Source organism: Xiphophorus couchianus, chromosome 11 (genome assembly GCF_001444195.1).
Source record: "Xiphophorus couchianus chromosome 11, X_couchianus-1.0, whole genome shotgun sequence".
NCBI classification, from domain to species: Eukaryota; Metazoa; Chordata; class Actinopteri; order Cyprinodontiformes; family Poeciliidae; genus Xiphophorus; species Xiphophorus couchianus.
Window position 1 is genome coordinate 2467112 of NC_040238.1, and position 20965 is coordinate 2488076.

At 37.7% G+C, this 20965-nt stretch overlaps 1 protein-coding gene across 2 annotated transcripts; it reads right to left on the reverse strand.

The window, feature by feature from the left end:
• Positions 1-1115: 1115 nt before the first annotated feature.
• adad2 (adenosine deaminase domain containing 2) lies at positions 1116-11493 on the reverse strand. Of its 2 annotated transcripts, none has more exons than XM_028030400.1 (12): positions 11362-11493; positions 10795-10833; positions 9936-10104; positions 9239-9380; positions 8200-8335; positions 7717-7845; positions 7493-7643; positions 5311-5481; positions 4922-5136; positions 4322-4556; positions 1868-2000; positions 1116-1415 (listed from the first exon to the last, which is right to left on the reverse strand). In XM_028030400.1, the coding sequence occupies exons 3-12, from the start codon at positions 10088-10090 to the stop codon at positions 1305-1307; spliced, it is 1578 nt and encodes a 525-aa protein (XP_027886201.1). In that variant the 5' UTR covers positions 10091-10104; positions 10795-10833; positions 11362-11493; the 3' UTR covers positions 1116-1304. The 2 variants fall into 2 exon arrangements, with proteins under 2 accessions (XP_027886201.1, XP_027886202.1); XM_028030401.1 differs by lacking the exon at positions 11362-11493 and adding an exon at positions 11205-11349.
• Positions 11494-20965: the final 9472 nt, after the last annotated feature.

Below are 20965 nucleotides of genomic sequence, written 5' to 3' on the forward strand. Positions count from 1 at the left end.
CATGAAACATGACTAATATTCCTATTTCTTTTCTTCATTGTCTCAAGTTTTGCCATATTTAAACAAATAATCTTTTTATTACAGACTGCGGCAATGTAATCAATACATTTTCTAAAGATGTAATTTTCTAGGGATTACAAGATTTGTGGTTACAGTTACATCTGATTCAATTAGAAAACAATCCAATTAAAATTATTTTTTTAAATTTTGCATTTTAGTTGCAATAGCAGCAATAAAAAGGTAAAAAAAAAAAAACCTTTGTATTTTATGACTCACGTTCATAGGAAACACTGCTGTCTTGAGAGTTGACTGGAAGTTTGTCACCAAAGCCCTCCACAAAAAACTGGCCGCTCACAGAACGCTGCATTAACGCAGTTTGCTGGAAAGTTGAGTGGAAGGAAAAGAATTCGATGGAAAAAGTCAGAGCACAGCAATGAATTTACCAGAAAACATTTAGAATATTTCCAGATTTCCACTGCTGACCAATTTTCTGTAGACATTTCATTTCCCAGGAGAACTTGGATGCTGCTTACAGTCAAAAGTACCGATATCTGCTTCAATGACCGTGATATCACTGAGCTTGACTGACAGCAAACTCACCCGGACCTAAACCACAGAGCCTGATGAGTCGAGAGGAATTTCAGACACCAGAGCAGCAACCAATCTGGGCTTCTGTAACACCTCAGCAGTCACACTGCATCAATGCAGCATTTCATGCAAGACGACGACGGTGTATAAACGGAACTTTATACCAACAGTTTTCAGAGAGCAAAAACTCCTGTTAAGCATTTAACTGATTTTATGCAAACACATTGAAATATTTTAATTTACATTCTTTTATTTTAGAATAAATGCTTCAATGATTCTCTAATCAACTGAGCTGCAGCTGAATTTTGTTATGATTGAACTGTTTTTACAATTACAACATTCAAAATATTTGAATATTCAAAACTGAAAGTAAATGATTGAACATCTTTGTCATCCTGTCAGCTTTTCCTGCAGATCTACAGAGGAATAATGTTTCATTCCTGACATGGCAGAGAAAATCTTCCCCACTTTAAATCTGAGCCCTTAAGCAAAGCATTTCCACCCACAAATCAAGCAAACTGATTTCTCCTGCAAACAGTTGGCTCTTGTTTATTTTCCATAAACACCTACACAAACTGAAAGCTCCTGTGCCAAACAACCAAACCAAACAATTACTTGTCAAATTAACATGCAAATAAAATCACTAAAAGAACAATAACTCCAATCTCAGGATGAGCTTCAATAAACTTCCACGTTAACCGTTTGTAGAGAAGTGTTTAAGCGCTGAAGCAATCCACGAGCTTTTTTGAATTCCAGGGCCCGGCCTGGTTGCTCAGGAAGCGCTGCTTGATCAGATCTTTCACCGTCTGGTAGATGGAAGCTTCCATCTGTGGAAAAAATCCAACACAAAACATTTAGTGGTGTTGTAAATACCAGCTGGGAATCATATGAAAAGCATATGAATCCTAAATACATTTATGGAATAATAGTACAAGTTTGCAGTGTTGTGCTTTTCTGCCCTCACTTTTAAACTTTCCTTATTTCCTAAAGACATCAAGTGAATTATCAAACCATTAAAGTCATTCACTCCATTCTTAATTGAAGATTTTCGGCTATTGTGCTTGAACAGAATCAAGTTTTCATTAAAGAGGAACTCTCTACTTCCTATTGACTAAAACTACACAAGATAAAGCACAATTTATTTATTTTACGGCCGTAAAATGATCAAAAAACGCAATCTCAGTTAAGGACGTCAAGTTCCAGTATAAATAAATAATTCTTATTGTCACTTTTAATGTCATCAGAATAGCAGCACAAAATATGAATGCAGTCCACTCACCTTGACACTGTGGTAGGTGGGCAGCTCCACCAGGTAGCTGTGCCCACCCAGCAGTGCAACTCGCTGGAAATAACTGTAGAGGGCTCTCTTGCAAAGTCTGCTGGTGAAGCTGGGCCCATTCACAGAAGGAGAACTAGGAAACAAATAAGACCACAAGAAATATTAATATTTCCAGTCAGGTATTAACAGAGCAGTAATAAGCTTGTTCTAATGCTGGTGGAGGAGAGGACAGAGTGATAAAATGGTAGCTTGATTTTGCCTAAAAACTACAATCATAACTGCATTAAATGCAGTGTCACATTTAGGGCACAATTCTTAATGTCTTCAACCTCCATTTAAAAGAAAAATGCCTCTGCTCCAGCACATCGGGGTGTTGAAATACTTTTACAGTATTAACGCGCCGTGTGGCGTTTCTCCAGCTGAATAAGAAAAGAGAAGGTTTCCTGCAGGCAGCCCTTACTGTGGTTGGAAGAAATGAAGTGGAACCCTACGAGGAGACTATTGTGACTTTTTTTAAACGTAGAAAAGAATAAGACACCTCAGCCATATAATAGAACAAACTGATTTTAGCAGACTACGGCAGGCCAACAATCTTATTTTCTATAAAGTTATTGGTTATTATAGAACCAATAACTTAGAAATTAGAAGGTATTGAATACTTTTATTACAATGCATTTTTACTTATTTTTTTCTAATGATTGCGATTATTTTTTTTTATAAATGTATAATTTTTATTAGCTATTTTATTACATTTAGAATGTTCACATTGATATTTTTATTCACATTGTTAAATGTTTAAATCTAAAGTTTTATGCAACTATAGAAAAATATATATATTCCAAAGTGTCCATACAAGAATTCATAATTCATGCCGAAGTTAAAAAAACCCAAAAAACAATCAACTGCTTTCCATCTGGATTTTACTGGATTAAATTCAGTTTTCTTTTGAGGCCTGTTGAGCTACTTTTGGTCCAAAAGGCTCCTAATACATTAACTCATTTGTCAAAACTCTGTCAGTCAATAATTAAATGTAAACATACAAAAAAAACACAAATAGTGAGGCAGGTCCCTACATATGTATAGTGGCTAAATTCAAAAAACAAAATATTTAATTTATTTATTATTAGATGGGGTTTCACCAACTGTATTTTAAGAGTTTTTAAAACCATTATGAATAAAATGTAAAACTTGTATCACAACAGACATGTACAAAACAAATAATTTTTTTTAGGAGACAAACTGTAAAATGTCTGGGGGTTTTCTGCAGCTCTTGGCAGCAGTTTTGTGCTTTCCACATGGCATATGGCTCTCTAAAGCCTTAACCCAATCAGTGCCAAACTTTTCTGCACAGGAAGCATCAAGCTTTGTATGGGTTGGCAACAGAAGTGAGCCATCAGCAAAGATGAACATCAGCCAGCAGATAAATTTACACTTATCTATGGAAGACGCAAAAAATCTAGCGAGCTAGCAAGCAATAGCAGCTTGTTAATAGTAGCTTTAACCGCCTCGAGTCACAGAACATAATGAGTGAAGATGCCATTTTAAGGCTTTAATTTCAGATACTTTATAATTTTTTAAACATTTATACACAACAGAACATACACAAATATGAAGGTCATTCAACAGCACCTAGAATTAATCAGTTTTGGTGAATTCAGGTGGTTTGGACTTTGGTGGAATATTAAAATTGCTAAACAAAGAGCAAATTGACAGATTTCCATCACTGGTAAATTGATTGATGCGTTACTTCTAAAAAAAAAATAAAAAATTATAATCTACTGCAAAGAAGACAAGATTTTACCAAGAATTTTGATCTACTTTGTAGTTCAAAATTCTTAGTACACTTTAAATTAAAAGAGCTTACTTACAAATAACTTTTAAGCAAGATTTAGGAGCTTTTTGTTTTAAAGTGAATAATTCCTTAATATTAATGAAAAAGTGCTATTTCCATTGTCAGATTATTGAACTTGTAATATGGGAAAAATGTCTTGTTATAAGTGAAATTATCAGCCAATGTGACTAGAACTTGTTCACCAATATTAATGAATTATTTATTTAAGCAAGTTAGCTTAGTCTTATTTCAACTGTACAGAGATTTTTACACTAGAAACTACACCAAAATTATGTGGTAAGATTTTGTAATTTTGCAGTATATGAGATTCCCAGGTTTTGCTAACGCTTCCTATTGGTGTCATCTCAAGGTTAACTGTACAGCCTAATGGAGAAAAGCTGGACAAGCAGCAGAATAATGTGGGCGATCCGGTTCTGTCAGTGGAAAGATGGCAGGAGCCGCGGGTCATCCAGGACCAGTTAAACAAGTACAGCCTTCTGCCATCATCCATTAACTGGTAGTAACTTCAGGTGGGTAAGGAAGGAAAGCTACAGGACAGAAGGGCATTAATAATAATTTCACATTTCTTTTATCTAATGGTGAGCACAAAAAGACGACATCACCCTTCAACAACGCCGCCTTTGCTGCTGTCCAGAACTTCAATGTCTTCATCTCCAAGACACCAGTTGATGCTGAGGTTGTCATGTATCTGGGACGTCTCCGCCGGGCCCACGTAGTCGCCGGACAGGAAGAGGATGTCCTGTTTCTTGTAGGACAGAGGCAGAATCCCTTCCCATCCGTCACCCAGTCGCTTGTTGGTGATGTCAGATACTTCCTCATTAAAGATCGTCTGACCTCCTAAACAAAAACAGTTCAGGTTTAAATGGAAAGACGACTAATCTAATATATGCATAAGTCATCTTAACTTATATCAAGCGGCTTTATTAAGAATTTGATGTCTATATTCTACCTTGCATATAACTTTGTTTAATTCAAATTTTGCAAAATTCTATAAAATGAACTGAAGTTTGAGGTTGTAATGTAACAAAATGTGGCAAAATTCAAGATTGTAAATACTTTATGTGTCAGTTCATAAAAGCCTTTAAACTCATCAAACAGCAACATGTTTTCATAAAACTTCACATGCAAAACATACAAATAAAATGCATAAAACCACATGTTTTAAAACTATCAAATATAAAGTGACTATTGAATTACTTTACCTAGCACTATGGTGGTGATGTAAAGCGGCTGAATGAAGTGGCTCAATAATGCGCCCTGAACTCCAATGATGGTCCAGCAACATAATTTATCACTTCCGGAGACGCAGCACACTTTGGCACCCCACAGGCCCGGGTCCAGGTAAGCCACTGGTACCAGCAGGCCCTTGGCGTGGTACTGTAGCTTTAAATTGGTCCAACAGTTGTTCCCCGAGCTCCTAAACATCAAATTACATAGTATTAGTCATTTATTGGCTCTTCTAAACAAGAGCAAATGATTTTCTGAATCACAAGTGCTTATTGTCAGGTATTCATCTCCAATATGTCAAATTTCTAAGAGAATAATAGTAATAATAATAATAAAAAGACGAATGCTGAATAGTCAGCTTTACTTGAAGTAGAAGTTCTTAGCGGCTCCCTCAGGGCACCGGTTGGTGTAGAGATGGAGGCTGATTTTGGGTTTGAGCTGCAGCTGATGACTGTCAGTGCTGCTCTCAAAAATACAACTCTGCTTGGCTGTTGGATCGGCTTCAAAGAACAGCAAAAGCTGTTTATATAGAAACCTGAACAGAAGCCAGAAAAAATATTTCTTCACAACAGTGTCTTGAATGAATCACATGCACTTATCAGCACCAAAGTGAGCACTTTGATCTAGTCTGCCAGTCTGAGCTTCACTCTGAATATTAAAGAAATGCATTTCAGGAGGATAGAAAGCTGGCAGGCTGGATGACAAAGCTAAAAAAAAGTAAATGGATCATAGAAAGCAAAAATGAATAAAAAGGTAATAGAAGGACATACAGGTAAAAGCCAGTAAATTAGAATATTTTGAAAAACTTGATTTATTTCAGTAATTGCATTCAAAAGGTGTAACTTGTACATCATATTTATTCATTGCACACAGACTGATGCATTCAAATGTTTATTCCATTTAATTTTGATGATTTGAAGTGGCAACACATGAAAATCCAAAATTCCGTGTGTCACAAAATTAGAATATTGTGTAAGGGTTAAATTTTGAAGACACCTGGTGCCACAAACTAATCAGCTGATTAACTCAAAACACCTGCAAAGGGCTTTAAATGGTCTCTCAGTCCAGTTCTGAAGCCTACACAAACATGGGGAAGACTTCAGATTTGACAGCTGTCCAAAAGGCGACCATCGACACATTGCACAAGGAGGGAAAGACACAAAAGGTTATTGCTGAAGAGGCTGGCTGTTCTCAGAGCTCTGTGTCCAAACACATTACTAGAGAGGCAAAGGGAAGGAAAAACTGTGGTCAGAAAAAGTGTACAAGCGATAGGGATCACTGCGCCCTAGTCAAGATTGTGAAAAAAAACCCATTCAAAAATGTGGGGGAGATTCACAAGGAGTGGACAGCTGCTGGAGTCAGTGCTTCAAGATCCACCACCAAGAGACGCTTGAAAGACATGGGTTTCAACTGCCGCATACCTCGTGTCAAGCCACTGTTGACCAAGAAACAGCGCGAAAAGCGTCTCACCTGGGCTAAGGAAAAAAAGAGCTGGACTGCTGCTGAGTGGTCCAAAGTCATGTTTTCTGACGAAAGCAAATTTTGCATTTCCTTTGGAAATCGAGGTCCCAGAGCCTGGAGGAAGACCGGAGAGGCACAGGATCCACGTTGCCTGAAGTCTAGTGTAAAGTTTCCACCATCAGTGATGGTTTGGGGTGCCATGTCATCTGCTGGTGTCGGTCCACTCTGTTTCCTGAGATCCAGGGTCAACGCAGCAGTCTACCAGCAAGTTTTAGAGCACTTCATGCTTCCTGCTGCTGACCTGCTCTATGGAGATTTCAGGTTCCAACAGGACTTGGCGCCTGCACACAGCGCAAAATCTACCCGTGCCTGGTTTACGGACCATGGTATTTCTGTTCTAAATTGGCCAGCCAACTCCCCTGACCTTAGCCCCATAGAAAATCTGTGGGGTATTGTGAAAAGGAAGATGCAGAATGCCAGACCCAAAAACGCAGAAGAGTTGAAGGCCACTATCAGAGCAACCTGGGCTCTCATAACACCTGAGCAGTGCCAGAAACTCATCGACTCCATGCCACGCCGCATTAATGCAGTAATTGAGGCAAAAGGAGCTCCAACCAAGTATTGAGTATTGTACATGCTCATATTTTTCATTTTCATACTTTTCAGTTGGCCAACATTTCTAAAAAATCCCTTTTTTGTATTAGCCTTAAGTAATATCCTAATTTTGTGACACACGGAATTTTGGATTTTCATTTCTTGCCACTTCAAATCATCAAAATTAAATGAAATAAACATTTGAATGCATCAGTCTGTGTGCAATGAATAAATATAATGTACAAGTTACACCTTTTGAATGCAATTACTGTAATAAATCAAGTTTTTCAAAATATTCTAATTTACTGGCTTTTACCTGTATGTATGATAGAAGAGTGGATAAATCTTTTACTTAACAGGATAGGTCTAGATTTGGTACATTAGGTGAAGGCTGTCTCCATCTTGAGCACTCTACCAGTTCAACACTTAACAATGAACTCTCCAAAGACTTGCATGAGATATTATTAATTGACCAAAGGGGCATTTGGCACCTCAGGAGAGCCCTTCTAGCGATGATTATGGCGTGGCAGTCGTGGACCATCATGCCGCTGTAGCACAGCCAGCCGCTGCAGCACGAGCGCCCAGCTCCCATCGCCACAACCTTATACTGCTGACATGGACGACCTGTTATATCCACGACCTCTGTGGAGAAATTAAACGATTCCATGAACGAGACATTTTTAATTATTAAATCCATAGTGTGCCGGACGCTCACCACTTATCAGGACGAATGCTGCCATGTGACTTTTACAGCCGTAAAAATCTGGATACATTCTTAGGAGGACGTCAAACTTCTCGCTGCTTAAAGCTGCCATGTGACTCTTGTGCCACTCCATTTGCCAAACTATGAGAAAAACCAAAGATCTAAACTGTCAGACATCATTATCACTGAATAGGACTTTGACTGTACAGGTAAGACTAATGTACACATTTGTTGTTTACTGCAGTTAGTGCATTTGAAATACGTTATTTAAAAAAAATGCATCAGTGGAAATGTTTTGGACAAGAACAGAGATGTGAGACAAAAGGACTCAAAATGTGGTCAAGTTTACGTTTTGAAAGTAGTGTCCAGTTCTTCACTCCCTTTAGGACAAAGAGACAAAGGCCAGCAGTTCTATAGACAAGCTGCAGATGACTGAACAACAGGCCACACTGACACTTCATTCATTACTTCACTTCTACACAGACAGAACTCCACCTTCAGTCCCAGTACTCTCATATGTGGTCTGGAGGTCCTTGAGCTGGTCCATTAGAAACTCCTCATCTGAGAGTGTGCTTGCAGTGGGAGACAAACCGCGGAGAGAGAAAACGACTGCATCTTCAAAATCGTCATCCTGAAACGAGGAAACCAAGCAAAAAGCTTCGGCCTTTATCCTTCTTTCTCTTCAGTTGGTCAATAATGGCAATATGTGATGTATATTAAAATACTGAAGATTAACTTCTCCTGTGTGTGACTAAAGATTAACTTAAAACAACTGCAATATCCTCAGAAAAGATAAATAGAATTTTATTTCTAATGTTTTCTCTGTTCTGGCCAATTTTCTTCCTCTTTAAATTAAAATTTTATACCTTTTAGAAGTTACAAAGTTAAAAACAGAAAGACAAAGTTTCACCATACAATCATTGCACATAATACTACAGTAGTGATCAGATTTTATATGTTTGAGTTTTCATACTTTATTTTTTAACCACACTTTTAATTTTAAATAAGATTCATTTTATCCCAGAACTCCACTTCTAACAGAGCTTTAGAAATCAACTGCCTATAAAACTAGCAGCAGCTTTTAATAGCAATAGCTTTCTATTTCTGGTAATATTTTGATAATAAAAGATGTCCAAAACACCATTTAAATTTTGACACAAACATCCTAAAAAAATTGTCAAGCACAAAGTGTGTGGGTTAAATAAGGTATTCAGTGTGACATTTTCTTTAGCCCTAAGAAGGAGTTACTGTGATTGCTAAAATGAATTAGGATCAGAAGCTAGAGTTTCTATCTTTTCTTCTGGCACACCAAACATTGGATGTGGTTAACTAGTGTCTATGTAGATTGTGACAAATTTTGCCTACATGCAGATTGAGGTTTACATGTCTGTGTTTTCTTCTTTCTTTAAATGATATGGACCAATTTTGTCTCAAATAAAGGTGAATTCAACGACATAAAACATATAAATATATTTAGACATTTGCTGCTCTGGAAGCTTTTCTCAGATTTTTTACAATTTGTTTTTTTTTATACCTCATTTTCCATGAACAAATCATCAGAATCAAGCAGATTTTTTCTGATGAGGATGGGAGATGTCTCGTTTGATCCGTCGTCACCTTCACTAACAACAGATTCCTGTTTGTGGTTCGAGTCTTCAGCTGCAAGTGCATCATTTCTACGAAGCAAAAAGAATCAAAATGTTTAACCTTATGTTTTGTTTTGTGAACTCCCTAAAACTTTCAGGGAAATTTCCATTGATTTTATAATTTTGATATAAAAAGGTAGACTTTAAGTAGACTTCTAATCTTGTTTAAACCTGTCAAGACAAGCATACTTTAGCTGTATAAAAAAACAGCAACAACTTTGCTCCTTTTTAGTACAAGTACTTTTTTGTTCTTTTACCCAACAACTTTGCAAGGATAAGCAAGTATAGACAATGGCTGAATGGATGGTGCATAGAACATAATAGAGTCAAAGTGGTAATTTAACATCCCAAGTATATGAATATATATAAATAGCAATCAAAATAATACTCAACTATAGTAAAAAAAAAAAAAGAAAAACAAAGATAAAAAATACTGTGGTTAGATGATAAGAAAGAAACAAAAATATGTTTACATACTACATCGCAAAACAAACAATTAACTGTACCAGAATTAAAATGTGACGTCAATAAATATTTCCACTTCTACAAAGCAACAAAAGAGACATGTACGCCTCATCTCATTACCTCAGTCCTACTGTGCTGCCATGAACTGCTGCATCCTCTGCCAAGTGGACTTCATGAGGATGATTGTGCAAACCTGGCTCAAAGTCAGGTTTTAGGGACCTAAACATTGCACCACCGCCTCTTGGACTGTATTTAAATATTTCTTGATCTGACATGTTTGTCAAGGAGCCTGAAGGAAATTGAACAACACTGGTGTTAGTGTTATGAATTTGAAGAGCCAGAATAACAGTCTAAATGATAAAACACTAGTTTTAAGAGTGGATTTTTTTTTTTATTTGATTGTTGGACAGGACTATCACTCCAACTAACATTTTTTAGCAAATTGGATTTTCAAGAATCCCTGTTGATAGAATGGAGGGAAAACTCCCTACATTCCATTCAGCAGCTAATCTTTCACCTCCAATTTGCAAGATAGCAGCAGAAAATGTCATTTTGGTCCAACAAACACATGCTTGATTTTTCTGGAGCTGATTGGGACTTTTAAAAACTGCCTAATACTCGCTTAGCTCTCTTTGTGAAGGGTTGTTCATTCATCAGCACGCCTTTCTATTTAAAAATGAGTTTACCTTGGGTAGCAAAGCTAAATTGTAATCGTTCAAACAACATTTACCCAAATGATTTTAGCATAAAAATCAGAAATATGAACTGAGTATTTATAAATTCATATGTAGGCTATATTACAGAAAGAAAAGGAAGATAACGACACAAGAAAGTAAAAAACGAGAAAGAAGCAACAGAGGAAGAATAGACAGAAAAAAACAATCTTCCTTTTCTTTCAAGATCTTTCAGACAATCAATTTGAGAAAACACATTTTCAATACCACAATTTATTTAGCCCTCTGACTTGAAAACAACTTACCGTAAATCTTTTCCAGACCGATGAAGAGTGTGTACGATCCTGTATTAAAATGTTTTATTAGCGTTAGCAAAATATAGGCTAAATCCAAAAACGACCAAACCTATGATATATTAATCAAGCAAGATCATTATATACTTTTCAATAAAGAGAAAAATATGAATGCCAAAGCACATAGCATATGAAAATATTAATTACCTGCAGCAATATTCCCTTAAACTCGGTACTTTACTTTGAGTTGCTAGTTTTTGATCTGAACTTGATTAGCTAACTTCCGGTTATAGCTAGCTAAAACAAGTTGCAAGGACAAAACCTAAAAGCTCAAATAAAAACTCACATATTTCGCCACTTCACATGTTAAACAAAACTACTAACTTTGTTTATCATCAAATGTTCGAGTATTTTCTCCTCACCAGTAAATGATTGAAGTTGCTCTCCGATGCTGCTAAGCTAACAACCTAAACATTTCCGCAGTCACTGTTCATCTCTGACATTTAAAACTTAAAAGTCTGAATGACTCTGCAGTTTTTCCTAACTCTGAAACTTCTAGACATACAGATCAAATGTTACCTGGACAAATAGATGATTCCTCGACACTGAAGACAGGAGAAGAACCGCTTGTTTCTGAGAAGTTGCTGGTAAAAAGGTCAAAATGGCAGCTTTACACGGTACAGGAAGGAAACTGTTCATTAAACGTCATTCTTCGTTCTTGTTTTTGCCAGCATGTGGTGCTGCTTTACAGAGAGGTCAAAAGATTTCAGGAAGTAGAAAAAACCTCTTGTGTATGTATTGTGGCATTCTGAGAAAAGCGGAAGAGAAAGACATTTTTGTGTGCCGAGACCTGGTGAAAAGATGACTACATGGCCACCAAGCCGAGAATCCAAGTGTTCGGTAATGTCGAAGCTGAATTATTTTCTATGAACAAAGTTAAGGAGAGGATGTTAATGTTATGTTTTTTTGTTTGTCCTCTAGAAGTGCCACTGCCGTTTAATGCACTCTTTGTAATAGTTTAGCCTTGTATGTGAAGCTACGTTGCTACATGTGAGCCCGCCATTTTCAAGAAGCTGAGGCTTTATGTTGACAGAACACGGGTCATTTACATCTGTTTCTTTGCAACCCAGAAAGAGAGAAAAGTGTTCTTTTTTCATAAAAAAAAAAAAACAATAAAGGACCCATTTTATTTGAAGCTCCGTGTGCTGCATTACTCCCGGCTTCAAATATTGGTACCAGGAGTGGGGTCTCGTTTTTAAAAAAAAAAAAAAAAAAATTATTTCTCTCTGTTCGGGCACGTATATGGCGGTGCAGCGTTAGCTTTGTTATACGGCAGTGGTGAAGAAGTGGCCTAAACCTGAGTGGACCTGGGTATCGCATCTGTGTGGCGGGATCTGTTTCGAGATCAGAGGAGGACGTTGCTGGACAGTCTGTGCTGGCGTGGTTGTGAGGGATTTCAGCTGAGGTGACCGTCAGACCAGAACGCATTCCAGGCGGGAGAGAGCATCGCCCAGCAGCGGTCTTGGAGCAGCCCAGGAGCATCCGGTGGACTCAGGACTTCGACCAATTTATCCTTTGCTATTTACACTTCTATTGACTGTTTAGTAAACTGAAAAAAAAATAAAATAAAAAATCTGACCATGTCTGAACAAGATGAACACTTTGAGATGGATGAACAACAGTTAGTAGTGAATGATGATGAGGAGTTTGATGATTGCATTGCAATTTGCAATTTGATTTGTAGAGGCACTGTCCTTGAGCCTGAGCTGGTTACAGCTGGGGTCAAGTGTTGTCAACTAAACCAGATCAGGGCTGCAGAACCTGAAAAGTTCGAGTCACATGCTAAAGAGGCTACACCAACTCTTCCAGGTTATTCCAAGGAAGAGCTGCGGACATTTCAATGTCAAGATCCAGTGATTAGTGTTTTAAAACAGTTTTTGGATCAAGGCAGCCCACCAAGTTCACAAGAAAGGAAGAATCTTCCTGTTGCTGCTAAATCATTGTTGAAACAATGGAAGCACATTAAGATGCGTGATGGATTGGTGTACAGAGTGGTGAGGGATGATCATGTTGGAGAGTACTTTCAGTTGCTTGTTCCAGGTTGTTTACAACCAGTTGTCATGAGGAGTGTCCATGACTCTATGGGACATCAGGGAATAGAGAGGACATTACAGTTGTTGAGACAGAGAGCATTCTGGGTAGGGATGCACAAAGATGTTGAGCGATGGGTCAAGAATTGCGAACGTTGTATTCTCACAAAAATGCCCAACCCAAAGATTCACCCTCCAATGAAATCCTTTTTGGCAACACGACCCTTAGAAGTTGTGGCAGTAGATTTCACGCTCCTTGAACCAGCTTCAGACGGCCGTGAGAACGTACTAGTCATTACCGATGTGTTTACAAAGTTCACTCAGGCGTTTCCTACACGTGACCAAAAAGCAGAGACCACAGCTAAAGTCCTCTTAAAGGAGTGGTTTATGAAGTACGGTGTACCTGAACGTCTCCACTCAGATCAGGGCCGTAACTTTGAATCAGAAGTTATTGCTGAACTTTGCAGAATGTATGGTGTGAAAAAAACGCGTACGACACCCCATCATCCGACAGGGAATGCACAGTGTGAGCGTTTTAACCGCACTCTGCATGAACTGTTGCGCACACTTCCACCTGACAAAAAGAAGCGTTGGCCTGAACATTTACCTGAGCTGGTTTACGCGTATAATGTTACTCCACACGCGACTACAGGATATTCCCCTTACTTCTTGCTCTATGGGGTTGATCCACATCTTCCTGTTGATGCATTGCTTGCAAATTAAAGTCATCATGATAAAAATCTTGATTGGCTTGCTGTGCACCAGCAAAGACTCAAAGAGGCACATGCAAAAGCAAAAGAGTATGCAGAGCAGAAAGCAGCAAAACGCATTGCTCGGCAAAGTCCCAAAGTGTACTGTCCTTCAATTGAGGTTGGAGAGTATGTTTACCTGAGACACAGACCAGCTGGTCGTAACAAAATGCAGGATGCATGGAGTCCAGTTGTTTACCAACTCATAGACATGGTAGGCACAACTTGCACAGTACAACCTGTAGAGGGAGGACCTACAAAAACGATTAATAGGGTTGACATCAGGTCATGTGTTAATCTGCCAGACACAACCCAGAGACACGTTGAAAACACTGTAATCAAACAGACGAACACTACTGAACCACACACTGACTCATGTGATGAGTATGATGGGGGTATAGTCATTGAAGAAGTTTCTTTTGACTTGACTCCTTGTTCAGGTGTAGAACACTGTCCTATTGGTGAAAGTGTTCAGAAGCGAGCAGAGACTCAGTTGATTTCAGAACGTGAACCTCCTGTCATCGAACAGGTGGAGACTGAACATGTTGACAATGAAACATGCAATATTGACCAACCGGGTGAGATACCAGTATCTCCTCCTTGTGTTAGACAAGCTCCCATACCTGCTCCACGCAGGAGTAAAAGAGTGAATGCAGGGAAACACTCAAACCCGCATCATGAACCTAGGTCAGTGTTGGAGCCAGAACTAAACTCATCAATGGTTTCACAGATTATTGCAAGCTTAGGTTCTGTGTTTTTCAGAGAAGCTTTAAAAGAAGTAAAAAACAGTTACTTTGTCACCGAGGACGATGACGGTTAAGCAGGGGAGAATGTAACCAGGTGAACAAATGGGTACATGTCTGAACTGTATTTTGTAAACCCTGTTTTATTTTGTTTCGCCAACTGGTTGCAATTCTTGTTTTTGCCAGCATGTGGTGCTGCTTTACAGAGAGGTCAAAAGATTTCAGGAAGTAGAAAAAACCTCTTGTGTATGTATTGTGGCATTCTGAGAAAAGCGGAAGAGAAAGACATTTTTGTGTGCCGAGACCTGGTGAAAAGATGACTACATGGCCACCAAGCCGAGAATCCAAGTGTTCGGTAATGTCGAAGCTGAATTATCTTCTATGAACAAAGTTAAGGAGAGGATGTTAATGTTATGTTTTTTTGTTTGTCCTCTAGAAGTGCCACTGCCGTTTAATGCACTCTTTGTAATAGTTTAGCCTTGTATGTGAAGCTACGTTGCTACATGTGAGCCCGCCATTTTCAAGAAGCTGAGGCTTTATGTTGACAGAACACGGGTCATTTACATCTGTTTCTTTGCAACCCAGAAAGAGAGAAAAGTGTTCTTTTTTCATAAAAAAAACAAAACAATAAAGGACCCATTTTATTTGAAGCTCCGTGTGCTGCATTACTCCCGGCTTCAAAAACATTTCAAGTTTAAATATTTTTTTATTAAAATGCCGGTCAGTCTCTAAATTCGAGATATTATATGTAGATAAATTGGGTAGATTTGCATTTACAATTTACATCAACATAAAAAGACAAACCAGGGCCAAACATGAAATCAGATCGAGCCAATGTAATTCCTACAGGTTCAAATTACGTTGGTTCAACATTATTATAAATAAAATCTGAATTAAATCTGCTTCTTTCCCACTCCCACAAAAAGTAAAGGAAATTAATTTCAAAATTGTGAATTAAGTTTACTCTTGTAACGACTTCTTAAAAAAAGAAACAAAACAAAACAAAAAAAACCCTGATATATAGCCTACCAATTCCTGGGTGTTTAGTCTTGATATAAAATATCTAAAGTTTCAGTAATACTACAATTTATACAACACTGAGTTTGACATACAAAAATCATAGAATCAGACCTTGGAGGAGGAAATGCTGCTAACCTGTCAAATTTACCCTATCAACACAAACGCCTACAGCAGGCATGTCCAAAGTCCGGCCCGGGGGCCAATCACGGCCCGCGGTCAGATTTCATACGGCCCGCAGCTTCGGTCTTATAATGTATTATTTATGGCCCGCCTGCACCGTGAAACAGAATAAATAAATCATAAAACTTGAAACTGTAATTCCTCCTTTCACCAAATGGTGGCAGCACCACTTTAATACTATCAGTCTCTGCCTCCATGCAGCGAACCGCTCTCCACTCATTTCTGCCATGGCCACTGCAAAGAAAACGAGTTTACAGTGAGGGCCGCCGCTTTCAAGGGAGATGGGAATTACAATACTTCTTCACTGAAAATCAAGCCAATTGTGCTTGTCTAATTTGTAATGAGACGGTTGCCTTGTTTAAGGATTTCAACGTAAAGAGACACTACCAGAGTAAACATGCTAACACATACAACAAGCTAACAGGAAGTGACCGTGCTGAAAAAGTGAAGCAGCTCCAAGCTGCACTGGCATCACAACAGCGATTCTTCACGCGGGCCTGTGAGTCAAAAGAAAATACCACCAAAGCAAGCTACGATGTTAATGTTAATAGCTAAACATGGCAAACCTTTTACTGAAGATACATTTATCAAAGACTGTGTTATGAAAATGGTGGAGAACATTTTGCCCTGAGAAGAAGCAAGAATTTGAGAAAAATGTTTGCCTGGCAGTAACAGTGTGGCACTGAGAGTTGAGGACATGAAACTGAGTGTTTTGAACGGTAACGTCTGTCACTATCAGCAGTGAAGAGCCAAAAGAACATTTATGCACCTGGATTTATGGCACTTATTTTTATTAAACTCTTGAGTAAGATTTGGTTATTACTGTTGATGTTATGAACCTGTAGATGTGACAAACTATTACTTTCTGAAAGATATTGTAAATGACAAGAGCAAAATTCACTTGTTTTAAGATTTAATAATAACAGACAACTTTGCATTACTTATAACTCTTGTTTAAAATGTTCTTGAGGCAAAGATATTTTTAAACTCATGTAAATTTAAGGTATTTCATACAGTTTGTTCAATGTTATCTGACTCCAGATATGAAAGAAAGGCAGAATTTGTGTTTTTAGAGTTGTTCTCATTTGCCTGAGTGGCTTATATTTGGTTATTTTGTCATTTGAAAAATAAAGATAATTGTGACAATGAAAATTGTTTTATAACAGTGTGTATTTGCATGAAACGTTTGTAGTTAAAAAAATGTCCGAACAAACTATTGGCCCCCGGGCATCTTGACTTTATCAAATCTGGCCCTCTTTGCAAAAAGTTTGGACACCCCTGGCCTACAGAGAGAGGTCCAGCATATTGGAAACCAGCAAAGATAAATCCCATTCAAGTAATATCGGTCTGCGGCTTGGGTGTGCTCCTGCATGGCTGCACACTGGGATGTTATGTGATAGATCAGCACAAAGCAGAGCATAGTTGTGAAGATATGAAAAATGAGAGAAGAATATCTTTGTGTTCAGCCTTCCTGAGTCAATTCATTGAAGAGCAACTTTAAGATGCAGTTACACCTGCAAGTCTTCTGTGGCTTGCCAATCCTTATAAAACGCCTCCTTCTAAGTCAGATTGGATAGGAAGTGTCTATTGACAACGATATTAAAATCTTGCCACAGATTCTCGATTGAATTTAAGTCTGTACTTTGCATTGACCCATCCAACACATTTAAAATGCTTTGATATAATTTCATTTAGACTCTGAGTTTGTTTGGGGTCACTGTCCTGGTGTAAAGTGAACTTATGCCAGAGTTTGCTACTGTCATGCTAGAATATGAATTTTTGATCCAGTCCTATGTCCTTTTCAGCTCATTAACTTTCAAAGATTGCCTTCTGTTTATCACCTCACATTTTACCAGCTTCACTGCTGATGAAAACCTTCATTTTACATGCAAACCAAAAAGTGAAAATGTTGTTTCATCAGCCCAGAACACTTTCCTCAACATGTTTGATCTAGCTTGTGGAGAGAAATGCAAATTGAACTCATTTTGGGTTTCACCTTACCACTGTTCCATAAAGATGATGTTTGTGAGATGTACAGCTAATATTTATATTAACACATTTTTCTTTCCCAGCTGGTGAACTCTTGGCTTCTTCTCTGATTTAAAATGTACTCTGCGAGATGTTCAAAGCTCAGGATTTTATCTATAACGCTGATGAAAACTTCTCCACTCTGTCGCTGACCTGTCTGCTTTGTTCCTTGGTCTTTATGTGGCTGTTTTTCTCTAAAGTTCACTTGAAAACCTTTGAACCTTCACAGATCAGCTTTATTTATCATAAGGATGGGTTGTGGTTGAAACAAGCACTTGCCACACTTTTCAGATTTTGATTTATAAAAGAAATTTGTCTTTGTCCTTTTACTTTTCAACTTTGTGACTGTTCTATCATACAAATTTTAATTAGATTAAATGATCCATTTTCAGGGGAACAAAAACATTTACAAAAAACTAAAGAAGGGATAGTTGCTGTCCTATCCCGTGTTATTTGGACTCTTTGCTTTTGTTATTTCCCTGTATTAATTCCTTATTTTCCTTCATCCATGTTTAGTTCCTCTGTTAGTTCAGTTTTTCCATCTGATCAGTCTTGTCATGTTTTATTCTTAGTCTACTCTATTTTTATTATTTGTGATACTTATAGTTAGATTATTTCCTGGTTCTCCTGTTTGTCCTCCCTTGTTGCCTTGTGTCATGATCTTCTTCTTCTTCTTTCCTTCTTTAGATTTTAACAGCACCTTGTATCCATTAATTTTGCACTACTGCCGTCTCTTGGATTTTATTACTTATCGTTCCTCAAATTCTCCTAATGAGACCAGTTTAAAAAATAATAATCTTTCCTTTTCCTTCATTACTGTTTTACTGAGCAACCACATTCTCAGATTTAAATTCCCTATTATGTTCAATAATCTTCTTTGATTCACATATTTCCTACAACTAATAAAAACATTGTTTCTGTGGTATTACACCAATTACATAAACCAATCAAATGTTCCCCTGTCTTAAATAGTTCCATTCAAAAAACTATGACCAGTTCTTATCCTATTTATAATTATCTCCTCCCTCCTGTCTATTCCTCTAATTCTTATAACCTCAATGTACTTTGTGTCCTATATCAAAGGGCACAAAGTACTTATAATAAATGTATTTATTAAATGTCATTATCCCAAATGAGGCAGGATAATGACATCCATGTCATTATCCCACCTCATTTTCCATAACTTCTAACTTTATTTCCAAATTATACTGTTGCCTTCAGACCTGGATAACTTATTGGCATATCAATAACTACTTTGCCTTGTGTCAGTCTACCAGTCTACCGTTTACTCCAGCTGATAGTCATTTACCTCATTAAGCCTTACTTGCCCTCTTCCTAGCTGTAGTCAGTTTCCTTATTGGTTCCTCTCTCTCCCTCCTCAGTCCACCTCTTTGGTCTTTTCTCACACATGAAACTTGTCAGCTAATCACCCCTAGTTTTGTGTTCCAGCGTCACAGTATTTAAATCTGTGTTCTCCATGGGTTTTTTTGTGTAAGTATCAGTTTTTTCATTTTTTATTAACATTTCAAATGCAACTCAACCTGCTGCATTTGGGTAAAACACCAACAGACATCATGACAGTTGCAGTACAGTTATATTTATTTTTTTTATATATTTTAATAGTTGCAAACAACTAATATTCCAAAACAGTATTAAAATAAATGAGCATTCAACTTAAATCATGAGACTGAAATAATAAATATAATCCCTCTTAGTGAGTAAATGCAATCAAGCCTAAACTTTTTTTTACATAGTGATATCTGTCAGGATGTCCTCTGTTGATGGAATTCAGATTGAATTTTTAAAAAGAAAGCAGAGATCTGTAATGTTTTATGTATATACAAAAAAATAAGCAAATAAGTACAGGATGGTTTGGTAATTTCTATGAATTTTAAATCTGTGACTGTTCACACACACGCATGCCTGCTCATTCATACTTTAGAAACATCTCCCTTGATGCAATGATTATACAGGAGTTAAAATTAGACCTCTCTCTCTTGCTAACACACTCACTCAAGTGTGCCTTTGCGGTAGAGAAATGTCTTCCAGATCGCCGTGAAACGCGAGACTGAGCACTGTTTGCCTTCCTCTCACCTCGGGAGAAAGCCTTCATGTGTGTTTCCAGCCAAATGAGGGTTTGTTCTGAGGAGTGTGTGCTAAGGCTTTCAGTGCGACTGTGTTTCACACAAGACTGTTGTAACACAAAAGTCAAAGCCCATCTCAGGAGATCCTGCTGATTCTCGGCGGTAACAGCCCCATGTGTCATCTTCATTTTAAATACCAAATATTCCCTCCCTAATTCTGCTCTTTTGTGTCTTTGTATTCTTTGCTTTCCCTTCTTCTCTGCCTCTGTTTCACTTTTTTTCTTTCACACCCACACTCTCACTTGCAGGCTGAAATTTCCCTGTTTATTTTTTTAATATGAAAAAGAAGTACACATGGAAAAGCATTATGCTTGATTTATTATTGTTTTTTGCTCCTCAGGGACACTGTTTCCCAAATACATTGTCACAGTTTTAGTGTTGGACTATAGACAAGCAAAACTGTGAAACACTGAGCCTGCTTGATAATTTTTCTTAGCATATGTCATTGTGTGGCTGTGATTGTGCTGAAGCGCTTGTATGTATCTGTGTGTGAGAGTGTTGTCGATGAACATTGCTATTGATGGCTGGGTGTCAGGGATAACACTATCCTGCTAATTAACACTTTAATTGGAAGCTTGAATTTAAAACAATATGATCTCTGGATGGTGGAATCACTGGAATTCATTAAATTGCTATTCAATGTTGCATTTTTGTCTCTTAAATGTTTCAAATCATCAATAAACAATGGAATCAGGCAGAGATAAAAAAAAATAGTACACATAGCAGTTTCTTTATCAAATGGTAAATATGTAAATGGCTACTAAATGGTAAAATTCCCCTTCATGTTCATTGGTCCAACAGTGACACCTAGTGGTTAATTTATGCTTTTATTTTGAAGAACGGTAGATTTCTTCTTCGTGTGTTTTGTCATATGCGGCACTTCCTGTTCTTAATAAGTACGATGAGACAGCATTAGATCCTGAAGGAACCCGAAGAAAATCGTTAAAATAGCGCCATTGGAAAGCAGAATGAGGTATGAATATGCACAATTGTGATTTGTGATAAGAAATGTTATTTGTTTATTTAAGAAGCAGTAGAACGGCATTGGTTTATTGTTTAAAAACGAAATTGTGTATGTTGACGAGCTAAGGACACAACGTATTCTCTTTTATGTATATTCGTGAACAAGATCCCGAGATACTTGAACTCCTCCACTTGGGGCAGGACAACCCCCCCAATCCGGAGATGGCACTCTACCCATTTCCGGCTCAAGACCATGGCCTCGAATT